The sequence below is a fragment of the Sphaerodactylus townsendi genome, linkage group LG15 (genome assembly GCF_021028975.2).
Source record: "Sphaerodactylus townsendi isolate TG3544 linkage group LG15, MPM_Stown_v2.3, whole genome shotgun sequence".
Lineage (NCBI taxonomy): Eukaryota > Metazoa > Chordata > Lepidosauria > Squamata > Sphaerodactylidae > Sphaerodactylus > Sphaerodactylus townsendi.
Genome location: NC_059439.1, coordinates 23,815,157 through 23,838,192, shown reverse-complemented (window position 1 = coordinate 23,838,192; position 23,036 = coordinate 23,815,157). Strand labels below are relative to the sequence as shown.

Genomic DNA, 23,036 nt, shown 5'->3' with positions numbered 1-23,036 from the left:
GTTTTGCAGTGCTCCATTTTGAGCTATGGATGCATTGCTGTTCAGGCACACTAGACAATGTGGCCCGTGCACAATTACAGTGAGGTCTGGAACTTTAAATTTGACTTCAAGCACCAAGGAAACCTCTACAGTCCCTTCAACGCAGTTTAAGGCTCACTTTCAACATTGTTGAGTTCTACATTCACTTTGCAGAGTCCACCCTGCAATTTTCATGGACAAAAGCCATTCAGGGGTGGGATTATACTAAGGAATAGAATGGGAACAGATGGTGCAAGAAAGTTGTCTAAGCCAACCACAGGCTTTTTCAGTACTGACGGACTTTTAATAAAATGTGTTCTTAATATGTTGCTAGATACTTCTTTTAGAAAGAAAGATGGGATTTAAAAAATTTAAAAATTAAAGTGTTCATGTTTCTCTCCTTCATTACCTGCAAACAAGGCAATATTGGTCTGCTTTCCATCAAAAGGCAATAAGCCCTTTCCGCTGAATTCCTTTCCTATGGATGCAAGAGTGTCCACCTAACAGCAACGACAATGGAATATAGAAATAAATAGAAAGGACTGGCCCTCCTACAATGGCTTTAGTTCACTTCAACACAGTTAATGTGTGATCCAGCAGGATATGTTATCTCCACAACATCCGTACCTCTTGATACACGCACCTTGGCTCAAAGGCGTGTGTCCCACAAATTAATAATTCACGGTCACTTTTTTTCACGAGAATCTTGATATAGTTTTGACATTCTTCCTGGATTTAAAAAAAGAGAAACATTGTTTCCGCAAATGAACTGAAGTTTAACATAAAAATGAATTTCTTTGCTAACCTTAGGATAAAATTTGCAGTGTACAATTCTTTTAGTCCTTATCTCAGCAATTCTATCTTTAAAACTGATCAATGTAGGGCTGTCGGTGAGATGATACTGGGAAAATGTCAGTAAAACTGGAGAGTTTCTGATGAATCCCAAAGCATCACACGGATGCAATTATGTACCTATTTTTGTCAAAATGCAGCACTGCTTGTGCAGATGACCACCAAGGAAGTACAAGGTTGCTTTACAGAGGCAGGCAATGGCAAACTACCTCTGTTTCTCTCTTGCAATGAAAATTTTACAGGGTCAGATGCCATTTGATAGCATTTTCCATCACCATAAGAGAAACTGATGGAATTCAGTCCAATGGTTCTTCTTTAGGCGGATGAAGGGGCCGCCTCTTCCCCATCCCTCTCTTACTTACCTCTTCGCTGTCGTCGCCCTGCTGTCCTCCTAAGCCCTGCCCATGCTGCAGCCCGACCTCCAGGGGTCGGAGGACAGCGTGGGCGGGGCTTAGGAAGACAGCAGGGCGACGACGGCGACGAGGTAAGTAAGAGAGGGACGGGGGAAACAGCGTGTTCCCGGCGGTGCCGTTCGCACCGCGCCGCAGGGAACACGCTGTTTTCTCAAAAACAACCCTTTAAATGGGTGTTTTTGAGGACGGCCTGATGCCGCCCTGAGGGAGGGGAAGGGGAGCCAGGTCGGCGCTGCTGCATTTCAGCAGTGCCACCTGTGCGAACAGCAGCCTGGGGGCGGCGTTTTTGCAGTCCCCAGGCCACCATTTTTGGCCCGTGCGGAAAGGGCCTCAGAAATGTCTTAAATAACAGTCAAGAAACTAAACTAATGAGCAGCTGCAAGAGAAATTAAAAATAATTACCTTAGTTTTTCCAAATAACATGCATTTTTGTTCTTGTTCGAGACTAGATGGCCACAACAGTCTCTACAAGAATGAAAAAAAACCCATGAAGAAGTTATTACATTGGATCCAACCAGCTTTTCTTCTGAGGTCCTTCCCCCCCCCCCCCCCCGAAAGCTATGGTGGTTGTCCCAAGACATGCATAGAGAAAAGTCATGTGGGCAGGGCCTGTAGAAAAACCAAGAACTGGAATAGAACGAGTGAAATGACTGACTGGATCTAACTGGATTTTAAAGACATGTCCTCTTGGCGACAAACTTATCGTACATTTTGCTGTGTCTAAATCAGCTAGCAGAGTCTGTGGATTGACAGTGCTCACTTAATTTTATGGTTATCTATTCAAATATATTAAATAATTTGAAGTCAAAAACAAGATAGACTAGCACACAATTAGTTCTGTTCCAACTGGATCATATGAACTTTTCTACTTATTATATGTGAAGCACTTGGAATAGTGAATTACATAAAAGAAGGCATGACATGTCATTCAAACTCCCCACTGCAAACATATGCCATTGTTTGTAATCACAGAGATCTTTTGATCAAGATTAAAATGTGCCCTGACATGAGAATAATGTAACAAAACTTACGTTGATGTAGTAGATTGCACCTTTATGTTCTGTATCCAGATGGATGGCATATACAGCGTTCCTGTAAACAAAGGAGGGAAATTAATGACCCAGCCACTCAATTTGCAAAGAGTACACAACTGCAGTGAGCAGTGTCCCTCTTATATGTCATTAATTTTGTTTGAGAAAGAAAGAAAGAAAGAAAGAAAGAAAGAAAGAAAGAAAGAAAGAAAGAAAGAAAGAAAGAAAGAAAGAAAGAAAGAAAGAAAGAAAGAAAGAAAGAAAGAAAGAAAGAAAGAAAGAAAGAAAGAAAGAAAGAAAGAGGAGCAAAGGGGAAGGGATTAAGGAAAAATGACTGACACAGTCTTAACGTAAAGTGTTCTTCCCACAATCAAGATTCGCTGGATGTCCATTTTAATCCTTTCTGGGTCTTTTTCTGACCTATGGCCTGAAAATACTAGATGTTGTGTTCTATCTATGGAAAGAAAACAGCAGATTGTGAGGCAGTTCAAGCTTCATGATCTTTTTTGTTCGTTCATTGTGGAATGAACCTGATTGAAAATTTGACTTCCTTTTTTGGTGTGACATTTTTGGTTCTTTATTGACCCGCGGTTGGTTCTACAGTCAAAGGTTGCAGACCCCTTCCTTAAACACTTAGATGTAATGTTCTGTTCTAGAGATAGCAAAAATACACCTTATATACAGAAAAAAAGAGTGAAGAATCTCAGATATGAAAACCAGATGGTTTACACTACTGAAATAGTTCCGGGGTGTGTAGAAAATTAGCGTAGTACTTGTATGAATAGATGTGTACAAATAGTTTCTGTTCTCCTCAGCTCTGAATTAAAAGTGTTTCTTAATAATTGACTAAAACAAAAGGCAGAGTATTCATTTTGTTCAATGAAAATAAATTAAATAAATGGCATGAAAACATTCCAACTATTTGTTTCGGCATGCCATGAACTCATGGCAACCATTTGTCGGTGTGCTTGCGCGTGTCCACACATGCATGCGCGAGAGGGGATGAATCATGAGGCAATTTCCCTGCCTGTCAATAATACTCACATACATTAATTCTGAGTGGAACCAAGTCTTCTGGGAAAGAAGCCTTAGCAAAATTCCACAGTGTAAAACAGAACAATAAAATTTCTGACCTCATGATTCAGCTGGGGGACTCAATATCTTCACTTAACCCTGCAAACGATAAACAGAAGCATTGTGTCAACTGATATTTAGCCACTGCAGACAAAAGAAGGCTTGAATAACCAACATGGAACAACCCTTCAGCCACCCAGAAATATATTAACTTACAAGCAGAAAACCATCCCAACAGCCTGTGATGATGAGAGGCTTGAGAGCTACCTTGTGGTGGCCCACCAATAACTTGGTTCTGAAGAGATTTCAAGAGGTCACAAGCTACCAGTGAATAGGAAAGAATGGTAGACACTTACTGCTCAGGATCTGACCTGAACAATTCCTGTCTTCTGGACCGGGGGGGAAATCTATTCAAAGGGAGTGGCTGGATCCAGCTCATAGATTCTGTACTGATTTTTTTTCCCCCAAAGCTAACATGATATTTCCCTCCATGAAACGATATCCATCTCATTCAATAGAAAAGCTTTAGTAACCCTAGGCTTCAGTTTTTTCTATCATCTGGAATTTGTTGTTGTTGTTGTTGTTGTTGTTGTTGTTGTTGTTGTTGTTGTTACTGTTGTTACTGTTGTTACTGTTGTTACTGTTGTTATTGTTGTTGTTGTTATTATTGTTATTATTGTTTTTATTGTTTTATTGTTATTGTTGTTGTTGTTGTTGTTATTTATTAGATTTATAGGCCGCCTCACCCCCGAAGGGCTCAAGGCAGCTCACAATACAGCTGTTCCAATAACAGCACATAAAATGACATAACTAAAATTTAGGACTCACAAAGGAGTATGAAGCACCCTTAGACCACACGCACACTTTGGGATGATTGAAGCTCAGTTTCAGAATCCACTTGCAAAGAGTCAAACAAACAAAACCTTTATTAGACATAAATTGATCATACATAAAAATATAACTCATAGATCCAGAACCTGTAAAAGAAACTGGGCAATCTTCTCCAGAGTTAGAGGATCATAACTATTCAAGAATCACACAATAGTTCGGCATAAAGGGCAGTTCATCTTGGATAAGAGAGAGCAGCCACCTCTAAGCAGAAAATATTTTGGACAAGTAAACAGAATATGCTCAAGGGTTTCAACAGAGGACAGGCAGTTTGTACAGACTATATCTTGGGAGGATATATTACAGCATTATATGTGGCCTTCATAATGACCCACTTTTGTCTGGGATCAGTTAGATGATACAAATATTTTAGCAGTTTGGCATTGCCTCAGTTTAGGGGTAATGTTAAAGCAAAGTGGGGAACATGATGTCATAGCACAGTTTTGAAGATGTTGTTGTTCCTGGTCAAGAAGGCGCATTTTAATTTCCCTCATACTCTCTTTGAGGGTAAACATCAAAAGAGCCTCCGAAGAGAGACCAAGCTGAGCTAACTTTATAATTATCAATCCCCACACTCAGTTGCTGGGAGTTCAGATAACATGATATTGGCTAAAATATTAGGCACAGAATTGAAACAGAGGCTCATTCCGCACATGCAGAATAATGCACTTTCAATCTGCTTTCAGTGCTCTTTGAAGCTGTGTGGAATAGCAAAATCCACTTGCAAACAGTTGTGAAAGTGGTTTGAAAATGCATTATTTTGCGTGTGCGGAAGGGGCCAGAGTCTTATCCAAAATTTAAAAGGTGACTAACTATGCTCTAGTTTCAAGACAATGCAGACCAGATTCTAAACATAAAACTACATAAGGGACGCAATGGGGAACCCCAAAAATTCTTTAAATTTTGGACTCACAAAGGAGTATGGAGCACCATAGACCACATACACACTTTTGGATGATTGAAGCTCAGTTTCAGAATGCACTTGCAAAGAATTGTTAAAATACAATAACAATTACAGTTGGTCAAACCTTTCGGAAGCTGAACCACCCTGGCCAGGAGAAAATCTCTCTTGATTACTATTGTTGACTCATGTAGTTATATGTTGAATGTTCTTCTTTGGATGACTAGAAAAACCCAATGTGAATTTTCTAATATTTATACTACGTTTTCCAGAACAATAAATGCCCCATGGCTAATCAAATGTAACCCAAAATAGAAGTTTCACCGAGTTACTGGAATGCTTTAGGTGGGATAGCACATTGTGCATGCTGACCTCTTCTTATCTTAATTCGGCTGTTTGCAAGTGGATTTTGCTATTCCTTTACAACTTCAAAAGAGCACTGAAAGCAGTTTGAAAGTGCATTATTCTGCATGTGGAATGAGCCTGAGTTTTTTATATTACAAAGAAACAAATAGAAATGGTGACTAGCATCAAGCACCTATAACCAGATAAACAGAAATGCATTTTATTTTTATGCAAAATATTTCAGGCTCATTCCTTTTACATGAAATAGCCCTTTCAGAAGCTGCTTTTCAGGGCTCTTGAGCTGTGGAATGGCAAAAACAGTTGTGAAAGCAACGAAAGTGCATTATTTTGCGTGTGCTGGGAATGGAGCCTCAGAGAAATGCTATTAAAATTGGGTTTTTTTTTTCCTTGCATTCCACATTTCCAAGAACAATTACTGAAAATGGTTTGCTCTATGTTCTGAAATTTAAACTAGCATGGAATCACAAAGTATAGGTTTCAATTTCTTTCTCTCTCTCTCTCAAGATTGCCAGGCATATGTCATCTATATATATAGGTGATATGAATAAAAAAAGAGATAAAGAATTGCATTAATATGGATTGATAAAACAAGTGAAGATATAGAAACCAGATAAAGAACAAGAACAGATTTTCACATATCTGTTCATGATTTCCTTGATGGCTGAGCATTGAGATATTTGTTGAGGGACTAAGGCCTCACTCCCTTATGAAAAGTTAAATTCCTGAAATGCTTCTTCTTTGTTTACCAGTTAGAACATCCATTACCAGGAATCCCAGGGGACATTTTCTACTTCATAAGGGTGGAAACCTACAGAGACAGGCATGTTATTATGGACTGACATAAGCCTTAGAAAATAGAACTTCTCAGAAGAAGCAGAGAATGGTAAGGAAGTTCTCCTTAGAGTAGAACCAAATGGTACAGAAGAAAGAAATGAAAACAGACAAAGGAAGAGAAGTGATTGATGACACTAATATGTAGCCAAAAGTACTTTCAAATCACAGCTGACTTGTGATGATCCCAGCAAGGGGTTTTCACGGCAAGTGGGAAGAAGAAATAGTTTGTCACTGCCTTCTTCTGCAGAGCCTTCCTTGGTGGTCTCCCTTCTACGTATTGACTCTTCCAAGATCTAACAAGAGCAGACTATACCATACATCCTCCTAATTAATTGCATTATGCCTTAACTTTGCTTCCAGGGATGGTCAACATACATTGCTGCATCAGCATCAATAATCCACAGTATCCTATCCGTTGGAGGGAAGGGAAGTACCCACTTTGTCTCTCAAGATACTCATGGGATGATATGGATTTTAGTAGGAACTTCATATACTGATCTCTGATAGTTTCATCTTCTTGTGTTACCACCAAGCTGTTGCATAAGGTGGTGACTATTGCACTTTGTTTCTGAAGTATGCATGGGACTCAACTCAAAAGCAGAGTACAGTAGAAAGCCTTTTCCATTAATTTTTCCTCAGTTCCAGATACATAGATGCATCCTGGAATGCCACACTTATCATTCTAAGAAATGATACAATGATTAATTGATGAAACATCTCTTACTATAGTAATTTTGCATGTGTTCATACCATACACTAACTATAAGTATGGCAAAGCATGCTCAGAATAAAGCGAGCTCCGTTATTCCGAAGAGATGAAGGACTTCACAGCGTGAATCATTGGACCAAGGTAAGAAGAGTCTACATGGGAAGCCAACCAGTGCTACGGTACTAGTTAGTGTGATCAAGATTTCGTATGTAATTATATGTAGAACTATGTCCCGAGTTACAGCTGATTTATTGACAAGCTCCAGCAGGGGACTAATTCCAAAGGCAAAGTGAGAGCAGTGGTGGCTTGCTATTGGCTACATCTACCGCCAGAACTTTCTTTAAGGTCTCACTTCCATCTGTTTGTGATTGGGTACAAAATGTGATTAGCAAATCTCAAAACTAATAAATCCCAGGCTCTAATCCAGGCTTGGTTTCACACACCAAGCCTCAATTTGTTGGACTGTCTCCATTTTGCTGTCTTCGTGGCTTTAAGTTTGCTCTATGCACTGTTACATTGCTGGCATTTGTCATGTGTCATTTTATAACAGTGGCTCAGTGTGCATGAATTTTTAAAAAATAAATCCATTCACATGGGATTTTTTGTGCTTTATTTCAAAGTCCTGGCCCATGAATTATGAATTAATTTGTTTATTGCTTTGACTTTCTATGAATTTAACGCCTATGGGAAACAAATGTGGCAGAATCAAAACAACTATTTCTGAATTCCTTACTTCTGGGACTTGGAGACTACTCCGGAATTTGCAGATGATTCTCTCTTCCTGCTGTTCTTTGTGATCTATTTAGTAGCTTTATGGCTCAAACCTCCTCATCATTATTACTGAAGTGGTGGCTGATAAACGCCAGCACCCCATGTATTACTTTCATAGAATCTCTCCTTCCTGGCAATCTGCTGCAGCTATGCCATCCCCTACCCTAGGTGATAAAACCTCTTATTTAAGGGATAAAAGGATACCTGTCAAAGCCTGTCTCATCACCGTTTCCATCGCCTTGCCTTGGAGGTACTGAATGCTATCTTCTCTCCATGATGTCGCGGCAGATATGTTAGCCATATATAAACCACTCCCATTATACTACTCTTATGGAATGGGAGGTTGAGAGCTTCAGCTAGCAGTTGTGTCTTGGGTCAGTGGAATATTGGTCAGCACAAGCTCATCTGTGAATATATCAAGGTTATCACTTTTTTATTGGTCCAAATGGGGAATTGATCACTATTTTCGCTGATGTTATTCCTGACATGCATATATCTCTCTTGCAGTGACACATATACTTAAGTTTGACTCACATCCTTGGTAGCTGCTTGTGTTTTCACTCTGCCTCCCTTCTTTTCACCATATCATCTTCACGGGCCATTGTCGTTTGCTATCCTCAGGTACCCATCCCACCACTGGAGAGGCAAAGGCCTTCTCCACTTATTCCTCCCATCTTATTACGTTGCTTTTGTGCTATGGAACTTTTGATGCTTGTCTATCTGCTACCAACATCGAAGAACCTAAGACATATCAAGAAAATATTTTCTCTTTCCTACACTGTTCACATTTCCCAATGCTTAACCCTATATATATACAGCCTGAGAAACAAGGATGTAAAGATAGCCATGAGGAAAGTTTTCAGGAACTCTCTGTCTTTCATGAGCATTCAAAGAGTCAAATTAGTACATGTCAGGGTTACCTAATGCGATAGCACATATTATTCTGGAATGAAAATTATGTGAAGGTGAACATTCTGAACACCTTTTGCTCATACTTCAGGCCAAAAGATTTATAAATAAGATGCAAATGATCCAGGGTTGTTGGTTTTTTTGGTTGATATTCTAGAATTAGGGAATTAGTTACCTGATTCCTAGTGATTAATTAAAAAAATCAAAATATAATAACTAGTTCTTCTTTTTTATCATCCCAACCTTTTACCAAACTGCTGAGGATAACATGTACGGTTCTCCCATTCTCCATTTTGTTCTTTTATTTATCCTAGGAATAAGGCTACTCTGAAATAGACAGAGGGGTGGCCAAGGTAATCCAATGAGTTTCATTAGCTAAGTATGAATTGGAACTTGGACCTTTGCTGTTGTATTTTCATATGGTAATTACCATGTCACATTAATTATCTTAGCACATGCTTTTCATGGTGAGCTCCATGTAGACTGACTCCAGACAATCTAGGTTTCTAGATGTTCATACAGCCATACGTCAGATATATTGCAATGTAATTAATTATGTTATGTTACTATGTTATGTTACATTACATTACCAATCACTCTGAACATTACCAAACACTCTAAACCATTCTGAAGAATAATGTGGAATGCTTGCTTCTGGTCAAGAAACACTTCTGGGTCTAGATGTACTGTCAGACAGTGTACCTTTTCCTTCAAAAGGAGAGGAAGTGTAATGACCTGCCCAGTTCTGGCTTAGTCCTGCCAGGTCTCTCGGCCAGGATGTGGGATCCTTCCCCCCGCCCTTTATCTAATTATTGTTATAGTAGTTTTGTTTCATTCTTTGTCAGCTTGTTAGACCAGATAGCTGTTGTTTTGTTTAGCACTGGGGAATGTGGGTGGTTTTGATCTAAGTGAAGGCTACACTGGCTCTGGACTGTGGGGCTGGAGGGATGCCAAACTCCCCTGGGAACTGGGGTTCAGGGGTGGCGCTGTATGATGGAGAGGGGGATGACAAGGGGTAAAATGAAGGGTGCTGTGGTGTGTAAACTGTTAGTTTTGGCAATATAAGTCTACATGCTTTTTCCTGATCTTGTTTCATAATAAAGAAATCATTTGCATACAAAGCCTCATTATTGAACAGTCTGGGTGTTCTATATAGGTGGTAAATCAAACACAGATCAATTTTATTTCCAGCCAACAGCCTTGTATAAATTCAGGGATTTTGCCCACATTTTTAAAATTGACATCAGGCTTTGATTAAGAATTTAAAACCATATACTTCATCTTTGTCTCCATTTATGATTTTTGAACTTTTTTTTAATTCATGAAAAAGTGTGCATTATACAGAAGCAAAAAGTAAAGAATTGGAAATTGTGTTGACTCAATTTCTGGAATTAATTTTACAAATTCTTCTTGTGAAATGCTAATTCAAGTGGAATGTAATTCAGGGAAAACCTTACCCTGGACTAAAGGCATAGATAGTAGGAATTCTCTCTTTCCGTTCTCCAGCCCTCAATATCATGTTAAACTGTTCTAGGACTTCACACTTACAACCACCATCTAATTCAGAGTAGCTTCACTGAAGTGAATTAGTATTTCTGGGCACACATACATAGTTTGGTATAAATTATTAGGCCCTCATTTTTCCAGATCTTACTCAAGTCTCCCACCTTTCTCTATGTATGTCCTTTTGCTCCTTACTATAACTGGGTTAAGGTACCTTCATCCTTTGTTTCTGCCCTTCCCACTCTTTAGGAGGCAGCGGATGACCTTGTTTGGGACAACAAAATGTCATGGATAGGCCCTGGTGAAGCATCATATTTGTGTTGCGCTATAAACATGTTGGAAGCATTCCTTGCCCAGTTTTATTAGCATTTGAATTTGAAAGACTGAGCATGGGATGAAGTAAAACCTCCGTGATAAAAGACCCTTGTGTATCTAGCTCCAAGAAAATAAACATTGCATCTTTTGGGGCAGTACTGTGTTTTCAGAAGTTATAATTTTTCTCAATTTTTTTTGTATTGAAGACATTAAGCAAGATGATTCCTAGGATCTTGGACCCCACATCAGGGGCAGATCTACTAAAAATGGTGCTGAGGAAAAGCATTGTCCAGCATTGAGTAAGCATTGGAGTTTGGGACATACGTTGTCACATCACTATCAATAATCCTCAATAACCTGTCTGTTGGAGGGAAGAGAAGTACCCACGTTGTTTGTCTCTCGAGATACTTGTGGGGTGATATGGATTTTAGTAGGAACTTCATATACGGATCTGTAATAGTTTCACCTTCTTGTGTTACCACCAAGTTGTTGCATAAGGTGGTGAAAATTGCACTCTGTTTCTGAAGTATGCATAGGACTCAGCTCATAAGCAGAGTACAGCAGGAAACCTTTTTGATGGATGTTTCCTCAGTGCCAGATACATAGATGCATCTTGGAATGCCACACTTATCATTCTAAGAAATGATACAATGATTAATTGATAAAATAACTATGATTATAGTAATTTTGCATGTGTTCATACCATACACTAACTATGGCCGTTTCTGCACGAAGGCGGAAGCGGCCGGGTCGGCGTTTCCAACGCCGACCCCACGACGCTGGGACCATCCGCATGGACAGTCCTGGAAACAGCCGGGCAACCAGCACCGCGGAACGACGACGCCCGGCCAACCTGGCATGTCCCCGGGCCTCCAGCGCGTCGCCGAGGCCTGGGGACACACCCCCCTGGCCCTGCGCGCCTGCTCCAGCGGCGCAGGGCAGGGGGGCGTGTCCCCAGGCCTCGGCGACGCGCCGGAGGCCCAGGGACAAGGTAAGTCCCGGGTGGGGGAGGAGTCGTGAAGCTGCTGCCGTTCGCTCGGCAGTGGCTTCACGGTGGCGTTTCCCCAAAAAGAGCGCTTCCCAGCGCTCTGGGAAAACGCCGGCTTCGGGCTGGGCGGGCGGCGCGAGGGTGGCGCGGCTGCGATGCAGCTGCGCCCTCTGTGCGAATGGCAGCCTGGAGACAGCGTTTTTGCCATCTCCAGGCCGCCATTTAATGCCCGTGCAGAAACGGCCTATAATTATCACAAAGCGTGCTTAGAAAATCACTTCACAGGAAGAAGTGGTACTTTAGCACAGTCTCAAAATAAGAATTTCTGAAAGCTCAGCTACTCCAAGGAATAAAGGACTGTACAGTGTTGATCAATGGGCCAAAGCCACAGGGAAGCCAACCAGTGGTTCAGAACTAGGTAATGAATTAGAAGTTTCTGATGTGTGCATGTGAAGTATGTCAAGTTTCAGCTAAGTTATTGCCAACTCCAGCAAGGGCCTTCCAAGGAAAATGAGAGCAGAGCAGGTTTGCTATTGGTTTCTTCTGCAGAGAACCTCCCTTGGAATTATCAATTCCAAATACTTTTGGATTGTACACCTCTAGTATCTATTACATAGTGTTTAGCTTTGGAAATTGAATGTATGACAAAGAAATAATGGTGGTAATCCTAAATGGGCTGAATAAAATGGCAGACGTGAACAGAGCAAATCTGGATTTGGAATTCTTTGGAACCTCCCTGATTGTTGGAAATGGCAGAGGTTACTAGCGTTAAGGAAACATGGTCTCACTCCTTTCTGAACATTTTATTTCCTAAAGTTTCTTTCCTTTCTCCAGAGATTGTGGCATTCATTATCAGAAATGTCAAGGGACAATTTTGTACATTAGAGTGTAGAATATAAATAGCAAATTTATATCCAGCACTGAAGAAATAGAGGTCCGCAGGAAAAACAAAGAAAGGAAACCTCTGCCATGGAAATGATGAAGCTATGAGGAAAGGAACAAAACCAAGTGAGTTCAACTGATAGTTATTCAAAAGATTTGGACTTTGTGTGTAATCATTCTTTTCAGAGGTCAACAGAACCAAAACTGTTATAAGGAGGAAAATAATGTCAGGGTATCATCTGGAAACTGTCCTGATGGGACCCCTCCAAGTTTGGTGCAGTTTGGTTTAGGGGGTCCAAAGTTATGGACCCTCAAAGGGGGTGTCTCATCCCCCGTTCTTTGCAAAGGAGATGGGGGCTACCCTTTTGAGGGTCCATAACTTTGGACCCCCTGAACCAAACTGCACCAAACCTTGGAGGTGCCATCATGACAGTCTCCAGATCATACCCTGAAATTTTGGTGCTGATACGTCCAAGAATGCCCTCCCTGCAAGAACATCCCGAAATTTGCCCAAGAATATTTGTTCTGCATTGAGTTTTCTGCATTGATGTCAATGGGGGTTGCAGACTGGGGGGACACATTTCTGAAGGCACAGTCTCAAAACTTTCAGGATTTCATCAGGAGACTGCCCTGATGATACCCCCCAGGTTTGGTGCAGTTTGGTTCAGGGGGAGAAAAGTTATGGACCCTCAAAACTGTAGCCCCCATCTTCTATTAGCTCCCATTGGAAACAATGAGGGATAGGGGCACCCCATTTGGGAGTCCATAACTTCGGACTCCCTGAACCAAACCTCACCAAACTTGGGGGGTAGCATAAGGACAGTCTTCTGATGATACGCTGAAATGTTGGTGTTGCTAGCCTAAAAACTGCGCCCCCTGCAGGCAAAAAATGGAAAACCACTAAAAATACCAAAAACGAGCCCAGCATTTTGATGCCCCCCACAAGGTGATGCCCTGGGCAGCTGCCCGCCTTTCCCAATGGGCATTACGCCAGTGCTTGAGATTCTACCTGCCGAAGTGCCATCCTGATTGCACCACTAATGTTAACTAAGGGTGTTAGGAAAGAAATACACCAATGTATTTTTTTTTACTTGAATAACATTGTGGCAAGAAGATTATGGTGTATAGACTGATAATTGAATAGTCTGGTTATCATTTATGCAAGAGTGTTATCCAGACATATATGTGTGCAGTGTGTGTTTTGTGTCAGTTTTGCAGGTTTTGAGAGTGTCTTCTTAGTTCAAAATGCAGTCAAATGACGTACTGCTCCATACATGATGCAATATTAAGTCTTTTTCTCCCCTCAAGATGCAACCAATGGGAAACAGAGACTGGAACAATCAAACAACTGTTGCTGAATTTGTACTTCTAGGATTTGGAGACCTTCCTAGACTTCAAAATCTCCTCTTCTTACTGTTCCTAATGATATACTTGGCAACTATGGCGGGGAACCTCCTCATTGTTCTACTAGTTATATTTGATCAGTCGCTTCACACCCCCATGTACTTCTTCCTCGGAAACCTGTCTTTCCTGGAGTCCTGCTATAGCTCCACCATCCTGCCGAAGGCGTTGGGTGGACTTCTGACTGGGGATGGAAGCATATCAGTTGCAGCCTGTTTTCTACAGTTTTTCATGTTTTCTTGCTTAGGAGGTGCTGAATGCTACCTTCTCGCCATGATGTCTTATGACAGATACTTAGCAATATGCAAGCCTCTCCATTATGCGATCCTTATGAGTGGCAGATTGAGTTTCCAGTTAGCAGCTGTGTCCTGGGTGAGTGGAGTTTTGGTCAGCACAACCTTGACTTTGAAAATATCCTGGTTATCCTTCTGTGGTCCGAATGAAATCGATCACTATTTTTGTGATATTAGTTCTGACATTAGGTATGTTTCCTGCAGTGACACTCACATATTTGAACTATCAGGTCTCATATTTACCTGCGCCTTCACTCTTCCTCCCTTTCTTCTCACCTTGTCATCTTATATTTTCATCATTGTTTCTGTTCTCAGAATCCCATCCAAGACTGGGAGAAGAAAAGCCTTCTCCACTTGTTCCTCTCATCTCACTGTGGTTGCCTTGTATTATGGAACATTGATGCTTGTCTATATGGTACCCAGATCCAAGAACCTAAGAGATGTGAAGAAAATGTTCTCTCTTTTTTACACAGTGTTGACTCCTCTGGCCAATCCCCTAATATACAGCCTAAGAAATATGGAAGTGAAGGAAGCCATAAGAAGGGGTTGCAAGAGGTTTATCACATATATGACACTGTAATGTTTGGTTCATCCCCTGCAGTTATAGAGACACTGGAATCTGTGGAATGTACTGAATTGTCTGTTCCCTTTATTACTCTGGGAGTTTGTAACATCTATACTGCCCCCCCCTCTCCGGGAGGGGTTTTTTTGTTGATAGTTTTAACGCTGGATGCCATATGGTTCACACGGAACGCTGTAATTTAATGTAATTTTATATATTTAATGATGATAATGATTTTAAATGTTATTGTTATTGCCACATTGTTTATAATACCTGTTGTTCACCGCCCAGAGCCCTTAGGGGATGGGGCGGTTTATAAATGCAATAATAAATAAATAAAAATAAATAAATCATTCCCCCCTGTTATGTAATGGTTTATTACTTTTTAAAAAATCTCAAGGATGACTTTATTTCCAACAATGTACTTACACATATCAATTTTCAAATTATATTTGGAGGCACTATTCTGACCAGCCCTATAGCTTTAGTCTTTCAGTTGTTCTTATTTGTAGATGCTCCTATACCCACAAGTTAATTCAACCACAATGAATTGTGGCACAGATGCATGTGTGTAAGGTGCCATCAAGTTACAGTCAACTAATGGCACTCCTAGAGGGTTTTCAAGGTGATAAACAAATGGTTGCCATTATCTGCCTCTGAGTAGTGACCTTGACTTCCTTTGTGGTCTCCCATCCAAGGGCTAACCGGGGTCAATTCTGGTTAGCATCCAAGGTTTGAAAATATGGCACTAGCCTGAACTATCCAGGTCAGGGTGTGCCACAAACAGCCATTCTCATAACTTTATACCACAGCTTTACACTGATTTTATTTAGATATTTCTATCTTGCATATCAGCAACGCCGGAGCCTCCCAAGCTAGGCAGTCTGCCAAGGCAGGCTGGCAGGAATAACCAAGGACAGTTCACGCACATTCACAGTCCTGACAATTTCTCCCCTTTGGGGATTCAAAGGCCCCTTCCGCACAAGCAAAATAATGCGTTTTCAAACCACTTTCACAACTGTTTGCCAGTGGATTTTGCTATTCCGCACAGCTTCAAAGAGCACTGAAAGCAGTTTGAAAGTGCATTATTCTGCGTGTGCGGAATGAGCCAAAGTCTCCTCCAGAGGAGGGGGGAATCACACAAGAAAAAAAAATATACTACACAGTTCCAATACTTGGACTGATCCAGTATCAAGGTTGCAAGCCTCTTGCTAAGATCCAAGGACCAAGAGCCTGTTGGTTCTTGCTCTTCACCCCATGCCGAAAGCTCATTATTCCAGGTACACTCAGGCAAAATACTTGCAACAGAGTAGAATCAAAAGCTCAGTCCAGATCCTATTTAACTGACACAAAGATGTCCCCAGCCTTCTTTTCCTGTACAATACCAAGGCCCCTTCCACACACGCAAAATAATGCGTTTTCAAACCACTTTCACAACTGTTTGCAAGTGCATTTTGCTATTCCGCACAGCTTCAAAGAGCACTGAAAGCAGTTTGAAAGTGCATTTTTCTGCATGTGCAGAATGAGCCAAAGTGTTTAACAAGTATACTGTCTCCAAGGAGCTATCATCTCTGTCGTCTTTTAAAGGAACATAGAATTCTATAAATTATCATTATCTACATTCTGCTCCTTTAGAAAAGAGATTATTCACAATGGGAAAATGCTATAGACCTGAGGGCAATTCCCATACATGAAAAGTTCATACAAGATGTTTTTGGTAATGAGATATGCCAATCTGTCTATCAATTCACATGTCCTCCATCATACTGGTGAAGTTCAGTGTTAATGCATTTCATTAGTGTAGGAGTTGTCTGATGGTTTCAGAATCCATCAACGTCACTGTTCAGCATGTCCAGTGGTCTGAAATAATCAGAGCTGCCTGGTTGGCAACAGATAAAGAATCATGTTTTCTTATTAAACAAGATTATGTGTGATGATTGGTTAAACTTTTAATTCATCTCTCATAATCTTGGAACATATGACATCGCCATATATCAAGCCTGAGTCTTGATCTATGTAGTATGTTGTCTCTTCTGTTTGGCATCAGCTCTCCAGGGCAGTGGCGCAGCGCCAAGGGGGCAGGGGGGATATACGATGCACCGGGTGCATGCCGGGGTAGGGGCATGGCCAGGGCATGGAGGGGGCATGGTTGGGGCATTCTGGTGTGGGGTAGGGGTGGGTAGGGGCATGGCCAGGGCATGGAGGGGGCATGGTTGGGGCATTCTGGTATTGGCTAGGGGTGGGTAGGGGCAGGGATGGGGCATGGCCAGGGCATGGAGGGGGCATGGTTGGGGCATTCTGGTGAGGGATAGGGGTGGGTAGGGGCAAGGGCAGGGGCAGGACATGGCCAGGGCATGGGGGGACATGGTTGGGGCATTCTGGTGTGGGGTAGGGGTGGGTAGGGGCATGGCCAGGGCATGGAGGGGGCATGGTTGGGGCATTCTGGTGAGGGATAGGGGTGGGTAGGGGCAGGGGCAGGGCATGGCCAGGGCATGTAGGGGGCATGGTTGGGGCATTCTGGTGTGGGGTAGGGGTGGGTAGGGGCAGGGGCAGGGGCAGGACAGGGGCAGGGGAGCAGGATGAACACGTGCCCTGGGTGCAGTTCCCCCTTTCTCCGGCCCCTCCTCCAAGGTTTATAGTAAATAAATGCCCAATAGCTTTAACTTGAAATATTAGAGACTGAAAATGGGATCTTCTCTGTGGAAAATGTGTATACTGCCACTGAGCCAAGGACCCTCCCTGTTTGGCCTTCCCAGTAGACTGCAAGTTCAATTACTGAAAACATCAAGGGAAATGGTCTTCTTTCCTACCAAGCACAAAAAATAATTAACTTTTTGTGAAAGTAAAATAGGTTTGAGTCTATTAAAGGGAAACATGCCTAGAAAAAGAAGAGAGAGAGAGAGAGAGGTGTGCGATATCTAGCAAACACCATTTGAAAAAAAAACAATGAATATGTATGCGGGAGCAGAAACAACAAGAAATACAGACTTTTCAGCAGGGCTGTGCAGCATATGTGTCTTCAGAGAAGAACAAGAAGTGAATTTCGGCTATGCAAAAGGTCCTACCAGAAATTCAGGAATCTGCTTGAGCCATAAGGTAAACCATAGTTTCACAACTTCTTTGCCTGCTAATAATCCCACATGGAGGGATGATTGTTTTCTTATGGAGGGAAGTGGCATTACACAGCTAAATCAGATCTTGGAAGTCAAGCAGGAGGGGTACTTGGAAGGGAGACCATCAAGGAAGACTCTGCAGAGAAGGGCAGTGGTAATTCACCTTTGCTTCTAATTTGCCTTGAAAGCCACTTGCGGGGATTGCCATTAGTTCCTATCATAGCCCTCTTTTTTTCTATTTTTTTTAAAGCCACAAATGCTTTAGCCTTTGAGCCAGTGTAGTGAAGTGGTTAAGAATGGTGGACTCCAATCTGGAAAACTGGGTTTTATTCCCCCCTCCTCCACACTTTTGATGGACTGTAATCCAGTGAACCAGGTCTGTTTCCCCACTCCTGCTCACAAAAGCTGCTGGGTGACGTTGGGCTAGTCACAGAACTTTCTCAGACCCAACTACCTCACAAGGGCTCATTCCGCATGAGCCAAAAACAGCGGTGTGAAAACGGTGTGAAAATGGTGTAAAAGGGTTTAAAACGGTGCAAAAGGGTTTATACTGGTTTCACACCGTTTTCACACCACTGTTTTTGGCCCATGCAGAATCAGCCTAGGTGTCTGTTGTGAGGAGAGGAAGGAAGTGATTGTAAGCCACTTTAAGACACCTTAAAGTTTGAGAAAAGCAGAGTATAAAAACTGATGCTTCTTCAGAAGTGCTCCAACCCATTGGTTGAATTGGTTGTATTTTTCTGCACTAGTCCAGCTATCCTTTTTGATATTGGGTGACCACAGCTAAATATAATTTTCCAGATGTGGCTCTACAGAATAATAGACAGACATTGAGATACAGGACCTTTGTTGATATTTTTATTGAACATGTGCCCAAGATTCATTAGTAATACATTGAGTTAAAAAGCAACATAAGGAAAGCAATTTCTAGGTAGAATTGCATATTCTCTATTTGGCATATTGGGACTCTTTAGTTTGGAGAGGAGACGTCTGAGGGGGGATATGATTGAAGTCTATACAATTATGCATGGGGTAGAAAATGTTGACAGAGAGAAATTTTTCTTTCTTTCTCACAATACTAGAACCAGGGGGCATTCATTGAAAATGCTGGGGGGAAGAATTAGGACTAATAAAAGGAAACACTTTTTCACACAACGTGTGATTGGTGTTTGGAATATGCTGCCACAGGAGGTGGTGATGGCCACTAACCTGGATAGCTTTAAAAGGGGCTTGGACAGATTTATGGAGGAGAAGTCTATCTATGGCTACCAATCTTGATCCTCCTTGATCTCAGATTGCAAATGCCTTAGCAGACCAGGTGCTCAGGAGCAGCAGCAGCAGAAGGCCATTGCTTTCATCTCCTGCATGTGAGCTCCCAAAGGCACCTGGTGGGCCACTGCGAGTAGCAGAGTGCTGGACTAGGTGGACTCTGGTCTGATCCAGCAGGCTAGTTCTTATGTTCTTATGTTTTTATGTTCTCCTATTGTCTTTCAGCTGTGCTAGGTATTTTTTTACACAAGTGAAGAACTGTTGGATCTATCACCAGCAATGTGAAATGTTGTCCTTTATTCAACAATCTCAACAATGTACCCCCTCATTCTGGAAGGGATATATTGTAATAGAAAGGAATTATTGGAACCAATCCCGTAAAGACAAAGTTATGGTTCTGAGCCATCCAAGAGGTGCATTTTCTGCAGGATGGCTCAGGAATTCAAAGGGGTAAATTTGAGATTGGCAAAACATATGTCCAAATACTTTATCTTTTTTTTGATGCAGCCATGACAAATGACGAATGGCAAAACCAAACAACTGTTTCTGAATTCCTCCTCTTGGGATTTGGGGACCTTCCGAAATTGGAGCTGTTTCTTTTCCTGCTCTTCTTTGTGATCTACTTGGTGACCATGGCTGGGAACCTCCTCATTATTTTGCTAGTTCTGGCTGATCAACACCTTCGAACTCCCATGTATTTCTTCTTGGGAAACTTGTCCTTCTTGGAATCCTGCTACAGCTCAACTATCTTGCCCAGAATGCTGGCGAGTCTTCTGACTGGGGAAAGGGGTATATCCGTCAAAGCCTGTTTCATCCAGTTTTATCTGTTTGCTTGCTTGGGAGGAGCTGAATGCTGCCTCCTGTCTGTGATGTCTTATGACAGGTACTTAGCTGTCTGCAAGCCATTGCACTATGCTGCCCTCATGAATGGCCAGTTGTGCCTTCGTTTAGCCACTGTTTCTTGGATCAGTGGGATTTTGGTTAGCACAAGCACAACCCTTTCGGTGACGTCATTATCTTTCTGTGGGCCCCGTGAAATTGATCATTACCTCTGTGATTTATCTCCAGTCATAAAGGAAATCTCCTGCAGTGACACCTACATTGTAGAAATGACTGCATTCATATTTGCCTGTGCATTCACCCTGCCTCCTTTCTTACTCACATTGATGTCGTATGCATTGATCATTGTGACAATTCTCAGAATCCCATCCACCACTGGGAGGCAAAAAGCCTTCTCCACCTGCTCATCTCACCTCACAGTGGTTGCCCTTTTTTATGGCACTCTAATGCTTGTCTACATGCTTCCCCATTCAAGGAAGCTGAGATATGTGAAGAAAGTCTTCTCCCTGTTCTACACAGTCTTGACTCCTATGGTTAATCCCCTCATATATAGTCTAAGAAACAAGGAAGTGAAGAAAGCTATGAAGAAGTGTTTCAGAAAGTTCACTCTTCACGTGACATTACAGAAATCTTTTTTCAACATTAAAACAGAATCAATTGTGCTTTAGAGAATTAGAGTCTACTCTAGCCCAACTTATTTGTTTTGTGGTATAGTGGTTAAGAGAGGCTACGTGGGGGGCAGCCCCATCCAAGAGACCAGGAAGCCTCCCTGCTACTGAAAAGCCTCTTTGAGGCCGTTTCTGCACGGCCTAAATACGACGCCTTAGGAACGGCAAAAATGCCATCCCTAAGGTGCCATTCGCACAGGCGGCGCTGCTGAAATGCAGCAGCGCAAACCTGGCTTCCCTCCACGTCCCCCAGAGCGGCGTCAGGCTGCCCCAAAAAACAGCGTGTTCCCGCCAGTGCGTGTTCCCGTTTTTGAAAAACAGTGTGTTCTCATTTTTGAAAAACAGCGTGTTCCCTCCAGCGCTGTGCGAACGGCACCGCAGGGAACACGCTGTTTTCCCCGTCCCCCCCTCACCTCATCATCCTGTGTCACTCTACCGGACTGCTGAGGCCCTCCCTCGCTGTCCTCCGACCCCTGGAAGTTGGAGGGCAGCATGGGTGGGTCTTAGTAGTCCAGCAGGGCGACGCAGGACGCCGAGGTGAGGGGGGATGGGGAAGAGGCGGCTCCATGTGGAGCCGCCTCTCCCGCGCCAGCCTCTGCGGGGGCTTCTCGCATGCTCCCGTGCGAACGGCCCCCACCCCTCCACTGGCAGGATTCCTGCCGGTGCAGGGGCGCCCAAGCTCCTGAGACTCAATAGACTTACACGACACAAAAGGTTTTCATAAGTCTGAATTTCCAGCTGACAGCATAACATGGTGAGGATGGAGCCGACTAATGGATCGTGTAACATAATAAGGATGGAGCCAACTAATGTAGGCTCCCCCCCCCCCGGCCATGCCCACATTTTGTGCCTGCTATGCTGGTGGTGGCAGAGGTGCAGGGACGTTAGAGCTGCAACTGGTGCCACATCCTAGACCAGGGAGGGTCATGGTGGCTACACATTGGTGTTTTTGCCTCTCCCCATGACAAGAGCCCCAAGGGGGGCAAATCTGCTGATGTGGTCATGTGCTGTTTCCATGAGCAGACCCTGTAGGATGCTAAGAGGAAGGGGGCATGGTGTTGCCTCCCTCACCTCCTCCCACTATGCTATTTACTATTGCTAGCTTTGGTACTAAGGTATTTGTAATGCATGTACAGGTACACACACTGGTATGGTAATGTATACATTTTCCAAATAATGGTTGCCTTTTATTTTGGCAATAATAAATCTCTGGATATGCTCCTTTTGTAATTGTGTGTTGAAAAATCTAATTGGATGATTAGTAACAACTCAGTTCTCCAAAGGGACACCCTCAAGAGACATGGGAAAGGTTTAATATTGTCAAGACAATGGATGGTAAGAAAGATGCTCTTCCTGATGCAGGTAAATGAGAAAGCCTTATTTTAGGACTGTCAAACTTTTTTGTCCACACTGTTATATTTTATCGGTCAAATCTGTCATGGGTCTTATGTCTCAAATGTCTTTAATTGGAAGAACAAAAGGTGAATATTGTTATTTAAATTATGGTGCCGAGACCTTGGCAACAATGTGATCGACATTCGAATTTCAAATTCCTGTATCGTGGCTGCTATCCTAAGAACACTTTCCTGGGAGTAAGCACCACTGAGTAACATGGCACTTAGCTCCACGTAGACCTTCTTATGATTACTTCTATGCCTATTTGATGACCTCAAACATGCTTGCAAATTGCATCGTGAGTAGCTCTCTATGTCGTGGCAGCCTTTACCATGGCAGGTACATAAGTGCTTCTAATCTGTGCTTGAGTTTCATGCCCTAGGGCATCATGGGATATCCTTTATAAAAGCATATTTTTGAATATTCTGCCTTTGCATCTGTGCAGTTGGCAAAATTCTCCCCTCTTATCTTCTTGCCTGGCCAGTTTTAATTCTTCTTTTCTGTGCGGGTTTACAATTGTATTATTTTTACCTTGTGTGCCTCATTGTTCAGGTCTCTGGAGGGGCAGCACAAACATTGTCTAAATAGATAGGCATACATCCCTGACTAAGGAAACCATGGGCAATTTCATTTCAGTTTCCTGGTGTTCATCTCTGACCACCCAAATGAATGCAGTGCACAATGTCTTGCAACTGGTGAATAGTTGGAGCCAGCGGAGTCTTTCTCTATTCCTCTAGTCTCTGGTGGAATAGATGTGTTAAAGAGAACGTCTCCATGCACCAGAAAAGCCCCCACTATTTGTAATTCCAAACCCTAAGGCTTTCTTAGCCCCTGAAAGTCTTGGCCAATTTCAGTCTCCATCCACTAGGGGATCACCCAATATATTCATTGGGAAAAGTGTCCCGCGAAATCTAGGAATGTGAAATGAAACTGATCCAGTCTTTCTTGATCATCCAAGTGTGTTTCTTTAGGGCCAAACAGGGAGAGGGAGAAAGAGAAAGAGAGAATTCCTGGCTGCCGAGAGAACTGGTGCATAATGAA

The 23,036-nt window shown here is 42.4% G+C and overlaps 3 protein-coding genes across 3 annotated transcripts in view; 2 read left to right on the top strand and 1 right to left on the bottom strand.

Annotated features, from left to right (window-relative positions):
* LOC125444217 (semaphorin-6A-like) overlaps positions 1-11,027 on the bottom strand; it is a 98,398-nt gene extending 87,371 nt beyond the window's left edge. Inside the window, exons 1-4 of the mRNA XM_048516651.1 lie at positions 10,909-11,027; positions 2,315-2,375; positions 646-747; positions 428-518 (exon numbers count right to left, since the gene is read on the bottom strand). Of these exons, the coding sequence (XP_048372608.1) occupies positions 428-518; positions 646-747; positions 2,315-2,375; positions 10,909-11,027 (373 nt within the window). The remainder of the gene's footprint in view (positions 1-427; positions 519-645; positions 748-2,314; positions 2,376-10,908) is intronic.
* Positions 11,028-13,798: 2,771 nt separating this feature from the next.
* LOC125444216 (olfactory receptor 10A2-like) lies at positions 13,799-14,728 on the top strand. The gene has a single exon (XM_048516649.1). It carries the CDS (start codon positions 13,877-13,879, stop codon positions 14,726-14,728), a length of 852 nt encoding a protein of 283 aa, XP_048372606.1. The 5' UTR covers positions 13,799-13,876.
* A 4,894-nt stretch (positions 14,729-19,622) lies between these two features.
* LOC125444215 (olfactory receptor 10A7-like) lies at positions 19,623-20,600 on the top strand. Its single transcript, XM_048516648.1, has one exon. The coding sequence runs from the start codon at positions 19,725-19,727 to the stop codon at positions 20,598-20,600; it is 876 nt and encodes a 291-aa protein (XP_048372605.1). The 5' UTR covers positions 19,623-19,724.
* The last annotated feature ends 2,436 nt before the right edge of the window (positions 20,601-23,036 follow it).

Coding starts and splice junctions, on each gene's coding strand:
- LOC125444216 (XM_048516649.1), top strand. CDS start 13,877: ATGATATACTTGGCAACTATGGCGGGGAACCTCCTCATTGTTCTACTA.
- LOC125444215 (XM_048516648.1), top strand. CDS start 19,725: ATGGCTGGGAACCTCCTCATTATTTTGCTAGTTCTGGCTGATCAACAC.